This window comes from Tupaia chinensis, unplaced genomic scaffold, assembly GCF_000334495.1.
Source record: "Tupaia chinensis unplaced genomic scaffold, TupChi_1.0 Scaffold000627_1, whole genome shotgun sequence".
Classification (NCBI taxonomy): Eukaryota; Metazoa; Chordata; class Mammalia; order Scandentia; family Tupaiidae; genus Tupaia; species Tupaia belangeri.
In genome coordinates this window covers 1,429,896-1,438,575 of record NW_006160147.1, presented here as the reverse complement: position 1 = coordinate 1,438,575, position 8,680 = coordinate 1,429,896, and the positions used below count along the sequence as shown (strand labels likewise).

General features: G+C 53.3%; 1 protein-coding gene across 1 annotated transcript; it reads left to right on the top strand.

Moving 5' to 3' along the window:
• Window positions 1-528: 528 nt before the first annotated feature.
• Window positions 529-3,938, top strand: MYOG (myogenin). The gene is made up of 3 exons (XM_006159164.3): window positions 529-1,018; window positions 1,685-1,766; window positions 2,378-3,938. Exons 1-3 carry the CDS (start codon window positions 548-550, stop codon window positions 2,497-2,499), a joined length of 675 nt encoding a protein of 224 aa, XP_006159226.1. The 5' UTR covers window positions 529-547; the 3' UTR covers window positions 2,500-3,938.
• The last annotated feature ends 4,742 nt before the right edge of the window (window positions 3,939-8,680 follow it).

Below are 8,680 nucleotides of genomic sequence, written 5' to 3'. Positions count from 1 at the left end.
TTGTTCTTCTGGGAGGTCTTGGAGAATCCCGACTGACTAACAGAGCTTGGTTAAGGTGCTGTTGGGTCAACTGACACTTAAGGCCCCTTCCACGCCAAGCCGACCCCTTCCTGGTGCCTCCTCCCCCTACACCCACCTGGCTTCTTTGGGACTAGCCAGGAGAGAGCAGGCCGCCTGCCGGCCAGGAGTAATTGAAAGGAGCAGATGAGAGGGGAATGTGTCCTCCCCCACCTCCCTTGCCCCATTGGGCTGCCGAGAAATGAAAACTAATCGAATTACACCCGACGGCCTCCCGACCCATGCACAGGAGCCGGCGGGCCAGGGGCAGGCTGGCTGGGTGGGGGGAGCGGGAAGGGGACTCCATCTAATCCTCTGTAAACGTCTTGATGTGCAGCAACAGCTTAGAGGGGCTCAGGTTTCTGTGGCGTTGGCTATATTTATCTCTGGTTCCATGCCAGCGGGGAGGGTTTAAATGGCACCCAGCAGTTGGTGTGAGGGGCTGCAGGAGCTTGGGGGCCAGTGGCAGGAACAAGTCTTTTCCGACCCCATGGAGCTGTATGAGACATCCCCCTACTTCTACCAGGAACCCCGTTTCTATGATGGGGAGAACTACCTGCCTGTCCACCTCCAGGGCTTCGAGGCCCCAGGCTACGAGCGGACAGAGCTCAGCCTGAGTCCTGAGGCCCGAGGGCCCCTGGAGGACAAGGGACTGGGGACCCCCGAGCACTGTCCCGGCCAGTGCCTGCCATGGGCCTGTAAGGTGTGTAAGAGGAAGTCTGTGTCCATAGACCGGAGGAGGGCGGCCACGCTGAGGGAGAAGCGCAGGCTCAAGAAGGTGAATGAGGCCTTTGAGGCCCTGAAGAGGAGCACCCTGCTCAACCCCAACCAGCGGCTGCCCAAGGTGGAGATCCTGCGTAGCGCCATCCAGTACATCGAGCGCCTGCAGGCCCTGCTCAGCTCGCTCAACCAGGAGGAGCGCGACCTCCGCTACCGCGGCGGGGGTGGGCCCCAGCCAGGGGTAAGTGGCCGTCCCCTCCTCCTGCCCAAGGGGAGAGGGAAGACCGAGGCATGGGTCTTGAGACCCACGGAGGGCCGAGGGCCATCAGAGAGCTAGAGCGGACGCCAGACAGAGTCTCAGTTAGGGGACCCCAGGCCCCCTACCTTCTCGGAACTGGGCTGTCCAGCTGACCTCATGTCCCATGTTCCTCCCAGAGAAGGGAAGGACCCTGGGGAGGAGATGTGGAAGGGCCCGGGGAGTGAATCCACAGCCAGCCGGGAAGGGTAGGACAACCCCCCACCTGGTCAGAACCAAAGGCCAGGCCAAACTCTCCGGAGAAGTCTGCTTTGCCCCATCCCCTAACCCTATCCTGGCTGTGCCTGAGCAGAGAGAAAGCCTACCCCATCGCCTTGGACTCAACAGGCTGTGCAGAAGTCACCCTAGTTGGCCCAGATACCCAACCTCCCCTGCCCTTAACCCCAAGATCAGGAAAATAGGGACCCTTACAAGCTGGCGTCCTGGGAGGGCAGCTGGGAAGGGCTGGAAGCAGAAAAGGAGCTGGCTGTGAAGATTCCGGGGAGAGCTGGCCCAGGCTGGAGGACTGCAGCCGAGACCTACCCTTCAACCCCAGAGAGACATATCCAAGAAGGCTGTGCCCTGACCTTGAGCCTTTGCCCTGTCCTGCAGGTGCCCAGCGAATGCAGCCCCCATAGTGCCTCCTGCAGCCCAGAGTGGGGCAGTGCACTGGAATTCGGCCCCAATGCAGGGGGTAAGTGAGGCCCACTTGGTAATCCTGGCGCAGAACCCTCAGTCCCACCCTGGGCCCGTGGCTCCCCTCTCACCTTATTCCTTGCTCCAGTCCTTTGCTCTCAGCTGCTCCAGGAACCTACTGACTCTGCAGCCCCATACAGTGGGCTGGGAGACCCTGTTCCTCCCTGTAGCCTTGCCTAGCTCCCGAGAGGTTGTTGCCTCCTCCAGCTCCCCAGCTGGTGCCTAGTGGCTGACCTCCACCAAAAGGAGACTGTCCCTGCCCCAGGGGTCCCTGGGAGTTGCTGAGTCAGTGCTGCAAACTGGGCCCAGCAAAGGGCAGTTCCCGTCCCTGAGGATACACCATCCTTGCTCCCTCTCAGAATAGCTGCCCCCAATCCCCAATCCTTCTCAGGGGAGCTCAGAGAAGAGGCACATGCACACATGCATGTGCAAACACACACACACACACACACACACACACACACACACACGGCCCAGGGAATGGGGGTCCTTAGTTTTATTCACTCATCTGCCTTGGAAAACCTGTCACCCCAAGCGTCCCAGCCCCTATTCTGAGCCCCGAGGCCCCTTTCCTCTCCCCAAGTAACACCTGCCTCTTTCTCCTTACAGATCATTTACTTGCGACTGACCCTGCCGACGTCCACAACCTGCACTCCCTCACCTCCATCGTGGACGGCATCACAGTAGAGGACGTGTCCGTGGCCTTCCCAGATGACACCATGCCCAACTGAGACTTTTCGCCAGGCCGGGCGTCCACGCAAGCCCCCAAACTGGCCACAAATGCCACTGCTTCTGCAGCAGGGGCCTCCTAAGCTTGGCTGTCCTGATGCCAGGAAGCCAGTCCTGGGCTGCCACAGGCCAAACTAGTCCCTTCCTCATCCATGTAAGGTTAACCCACCACCCAGCAGGGGAACGGTTGCCCTGACTTAGCTGACTCCTTACAGCAGAGGGCGTCTCCTTTCCAGGGAGATAAAGCAGGGGACCAGAGCGCCCCCTCGTGTGCGCCCCCAGCTCAGGGGGCAAACTCAGGAGCTTCCTTTTTGCCGTAAGGCAGCCTCTAATTCCACACCCCCAATGAAGCAGCTTGAGAGGCAAGGACGGTGTCCTGACCTGGACAAGCTGCAAACATCTCCTGTTCTGGCCTCTCCCTGATGCCAATGGCTGGGCTGGGCCTGCCCTGAATTGAGAGAGAAGAGAGGGAGAGGGACAGTCCTCTGTTCCCAAGTCCCTGGGGGGCCAAGTTTTTGCAGTGAATATTGGGAACCTTCCAGAGGTTTTATGTTTTGTTTGTTTTGTTTTGTGTGTTCTTTGTAAAGCTCCATTTGACCAAGGTCTCCTGTGCTGAAGTTGCCAGGGACAGGCAGGGAAGGGGGGCGGGGGATCTTGGGTGATTTTGTTGTTGTTGTTAACTAAGCATTGTGTGGTTTTGCTACTGTTTTGTATTTCTTTTCTTTTCTTTTCTTTTTTTTTTTTTTTTTTGCTAACTTATTTGGATTTCCTTTTTTAAAAAACAAATAAAGACTGGTTGCTAGAAGGATGTGGGTGATGGTATATAGGAAGGGGAGTGACTAACAGCCCTGTCCCTTCTCACTCAGCAGTCCAGACACACCCTGGGGGAGGCTTCTGAGGACTGGGCGATGGAGTTCCAAAACCCTGGAGGTGGTCTTGCTGGTCAGCCAGCACTGGCAACCCCTGCTCCTTTCTACCGTGTCAGTGGAAGCCAGGCAGGTCTGGTCCACAGGCCAGGTGAGGCCAGATTCCACAGAAATCTTTTTGGAACGTGGACGAAAACCTGCCGAGACTGCCCCCGCACTCCAACTCAGACGTTTGCAGCCTGCAGCACCGGGACGTTGGAAAAGTCATGTGTATTTTACTGTTTTTCTTTGCAAAAATGCGTCTTGACTTTTCCAACAACCCAATGTGTCCCAGTTGGTCCCTGGCTTGCAATTCATTGAGCATGCTCAGTGCATAACCCACAGCCAGGGGCCAGGGGCGGAGAGCTGGAATTGGTGGGTTTCTCCCCAGCACACTGCCTGCCTCTCCCACTGTGCCACATTACCAGAAGCCCTGTAGAGAAGTGGGAGGTGATGAAATCAACAGGAATGGGGTCAAGCACTGTCGCTGCCTTGCAGATCGAATGGCACGTCCCTTCCCGTACTCTTCCATTCCCTCCTGGTGGAAGGGGATTTGGCTCAGAGCATGAAGGTCAAGGAGGGGTTCGTAAAAAAAAAAAAAAAAAGGGAGGGGTGGGGAGAGAAGCTGGGGTTCTCTTCATGTGGGATCTATTTTTCAAAGACTGGCTTCCTAAAGGGAGGAGGTGGGTGGGGAATAGAGAAGGAAGATTTTGGGTAGAGATTACATAAGAATTAACTGGGGAGTTAACAGGAGCTAGAATTTGAATGGATCATGAACATGCAAAAAACATTATGAATTCCAGGCCAAGTTTGTCCGCTTTACAGCAAATCATAAGTTTCAGAGTCGTCACAGAAGTCTGGGGATTCAGAGGGTGGTACATTCCAGCACCCATTCAATTCTTTTATTATTATTATCATTTTAAGTTTATTTATTTCTTCCTTGAGAGGGACAAAGAGACAGGCATTCCCCCAACAGGATCTTCACGCCATGATTCACCCCCAGCCTCGGCCAGCCTGGATCACAGGCACACACATCCCCCACATGCTCAGGGGTTTCCCGGGACACAAACCCAGGACCCTGGCCATGTGAATCAAGCTGTGTTGCTGCTGCACCACTGCCTGGGCCCTCCCCATTCAGTTCTTCAGGGAACTGACATCAGATCAGCCCAGTGTTACCACTCAGGCTCTGGGGACCACCGTGTGCTTGCCCCGGGCTCAGCGGGGCCATCTCCTGACCTTGCTTCTGGAAACAGGGATTCATACCCTGACCCTGGAGTTTCTCCAGAAACTGTGCTTAAGGAAAATAAAGAGGAGGCCTCCGGGGAGGCCCCTAGAACTGTGGTAAGTGTGCAGAAGGACAACCAGTCAAGGCCAGGCCTTTTGGGAATCACGAATTGGTCCAACCTGTCCCCATTTGTGAGATTCCCTTGTTTTTGAGTTTGTCACTGAGTTTAGGCTCTCCCTCTTGGGGGACTGGAGAGGAATACCTACATCATTTCCAGGCCTCTTGGCACTGACTCACTACCCATGGGGTGGGGAGGGCAAGGCCACAGCAATGCTTTGGTTCTAGAAAGGACACTCTCCCTTGTTACTCCCTGAAGATACTGAACCATACATTCAAGAGTGCTCGGGAACCAGCAGTTAGTGTAATGGCTATGTCGCTGGACTCCCACGTAGTCGACGCGGTTCATGTCCCGGACCCGGTGGCTTAAAACTCACGCCAGGCGCAGGTGCGTGCGTGCCCAAGATCCCGAGAGGAGAATGGAAGAGAAGTGATTGCGACGTGACCATTCCCCCTGGGGGGTGATTTCTCACTTTGTCTCTATGTCTCTTTCTGTCCGGCGAGCGCACGCGCCCTATAGTGAAAAACCTCTCCAAAAAATAAATAAATAAATAAATAAATAAATAAATAAATAAATAAATAAATAAATAAAAATAATAATGAAAAAAAACAGAGTGTTCTCCCCTATGGTTCATTTCCTCTGCCTCTAGCACCTGTGAAGCTCTTGGGTGGATACAGCTCGCCGGCCAGAGCTGTGATCTACCTGTTCCTTCTCCTCCTCACTGGGGACTTGGGCAGACTTGAGTAGCTCCACAAAGGAGCTCCTGGGCTCTGGGGTTCCTGGACATATTTTTTTGTCTCTTCAATTATCATGTCAACTGGAAACTGAAGTTCATATTCATCCTCTGGAAAGAATAAACATTCCTCAGCAGCGGCTCTCAGGGATAGTCATTGGCTACTGATTTTCTCGTGGTCCTTAAAGGAGAAGCAATTTGCTTGAACATCACAGGCCTGAGTGGCAAGCAGGAAACCAGCTTCACTCACTATTTTCACAGAACAACTGTCATCAAAGCACAGAGACATTCGCCTTCACAACAGGATTACAGACAAGACGCCAATTAATGAACAATGAGTTGGAGTTCTTTAGAACCAGCTTCAGTTCGTTCTTCAGTAGAAGCACCTGCAATACCCAAACTGGGTTAATCAAATGTTGCCTAATAATGGACTTTAGGGAATCACTAGAATGAAGAGTTGCTTGAAATCAAGGTACCTACCAACTGTTGGCATGTACATCGGAGCTTCTGAGCTTGTTCAGATAATTAGTGTGAATTGCAGATTGCTTAAAGTACTATTTGTTGCATTCCAATAAACATTCTTAGGTTTATTATCTAACTCCTCAAAATAATTTATTTGACAGACTAGAAACCTTGTTAAGTGCTGCAGGTGTGGCGGGACCAACTGGAGATAGAGATGGAGAGGGGACCACACAGGGTGAGACGAGAGGAGCCCCTCAACTCAGTAGCAGAGGCTCGAAGTCCTGGCACAGGCACCTGTTTCATGGATTAAAAATGCCATCCCCAGGGCCGGCAGGTGGTGTGGTGGATAAAGGCTCTGGATTCCCACATGGCCAACCATAGTTCAAGTTCCAGACCTGGTGGCTTGCTTTCTCACTTTCCTTCTCTCTCTCTCTCTCTGGTCAAATTAAAAAATAATAACAACAAATGGAATTAAATAAATAAATAATTCTTTAAAAAAAAAAAAAAAACGCCATCCCCAGCATGTCTCGTTCCTCGCACTTCCCTGAACTCCTACTTCCTGGGCCCCAGGCAGGGACAGAGAAACCTGGAAGTGAGCTAGAGTTCAGGGAGAAGACTGGAGGCATGGCAGCTGGCACCTTGGCTAAGGAAGCACAGCCGAGGCCGGTGGGAACCTGAACCCAAATCGTCCCCCACAACCCCAGACTCTGGTGGAGTCTCTTCCCTCAGCCACAGACAACACCCCCAGGCCAGACTTCCTGCTTCTCACTCTGTTCGGAATAACCCTAGACAGGGCAAAGGAAAAGGTTCTAGGAAAGAAACCTTGATTCTTCTTTCTTTTCTACAAATGCTGTAGAAACAAGCTCAGCACGTCCAAAGTCAGACCCACTTCTTCACACAAGCCTGTTCCTTCTACACTCTGCAGGGGAGGGGCAGGGAGAGGTGTGGAGGTTCAAAGCCGCAAAGGCAAGGGAAGAAGAGGTTGTGCTGCTTTCTGGTGATACGCTAGCGGACACACTTCTGACATAAGCAGACTAGAGACAGGTGGGAGGAAGACAGGGCAAAGGAGTCCCAGATGGCTTCTTCCACCACCCTATGCACCTGGGATCTGGAGCGGGGTGGCTGCTGAAGTGTGAACACAGGTGTGATGGACAGAGGGTGTTCCGGAGTGGTGCTCAGGGAGCACGCAGAGGAAGCCAGCCCAGGTAAATCGGGGTGAGAGGAAATCCATCAGGACGGCAGCCAGCTTCCCCCTCATCTACTCCCTTGGCACAAGCAACCCGAACAGCAACCTCGTATCAATCCTGGGGTTATATAAACAGAAGGTTACCGACTCTAAGATTTTTAGATCCTGATTTTCCTTTCCAGAGTACAATAGCCCTCAGGACTGATAACAAAGCTGGACATGTCAACTGAGCTCAAAGTTAAAAAAAAAAAAAAAAAGAGAGAGAGAGAGAGAGAGAGAGAGAGAAACCAGAGGCCATTTGTACATTGTCTTAAAACCAGGCTGTTTATTGGTACATACACACCCACACTCACAGCCACACACACCCATACACCTACTCCTGATGCACTGAGCGAATACAGTACTGAAGAGACAGGAGGCTGGTGAGGAGGGCTTGGGTCACTGGTGACTCTCCAAAGAAAAAAATAAATTGACTATAAGGCCATGGCACACCAAGACGGCAGCCTTCCATCAGCGTATGCACAGACTGCTCTCCATCACTTCCTTGGAATGCTTCCCAGGGTGCCCTGAATGGACACAGCTCCCCAGAACTACTGCCTTCCAACAGCCAACCATGAGAAGCTGGACAGAAAGCCTGGGGCTGAGCCCCCCACAGAGCTAGCCCACCACAAGACCCCTGAAGGGGTCAGAGGGCCTGGTAGTGCTCACCTAGGCCCCTCTTAGCATTTGGGGTTTCTCCATCATCTCGGCATCCATTACCTAGGGCCGGGGTGCTTTCTCTCCATCTAATTCATGTTCTTCTGCTCAATAATTCCTCCTTCCCCACTCCTAGGAGCCTGAAGAGCAGGGAGACCAGGAACAAGGAGGGAGGCAAGGGCAGGTGGCGACCTTGCCCAGGCCGAGAGGAGAGCCCACCCAGTCACACCACTGGAGAACCTCTCCACTACTGGAAGGCAGCAGAGGGCTCTGAGCCCTGGCACAGCCCTAGGCGCCATCGCTCCTTCTGGACAGGGCACCCTGACCCATATTCCTCTGCTAGCCTGGCCCCTCCTTGGCCCAAGCTGATCAGGTTGCAACCCAGCTGCTCCAGCCACCTGGAGATGGCTCTGTGCTGGCCCCTCTCCAAGAAAAATGCTCCAGATGCTACTTCTCTCCCCTCGTGTAGATGAAGCCTGAGGTTCCACCAACCCACCCTGAACATGGGTCCTGAACACTTTCAGCCACCTACGTAGGATAAAGGAGGTGGTCCGGAAGAAGGATTTCTTGGGAATAATGCTCCTACCAAATGGAACCTGTATCCCTCAGCCCATTCCCACCATGCAGCTGGAGAAAGCCATTAACATGATGGGTGCTGAATTAATCTTAGGGAATTCTGGAGGAGGCAGTCCTGCACCCCAAATGAGCCCCGAATAAGGACTGGAACAAGCAGGAGAGTGGCTGTCTTCTCCAACACTGAACTGCCTGGGCCTGATCCACTAGAAGGAAGCTTTATTTGCTTCTTGGGAGGTGTGCAGAAGGCAGCCTCAGACTGCCCCTTTCTCAGCCCTGATTTTA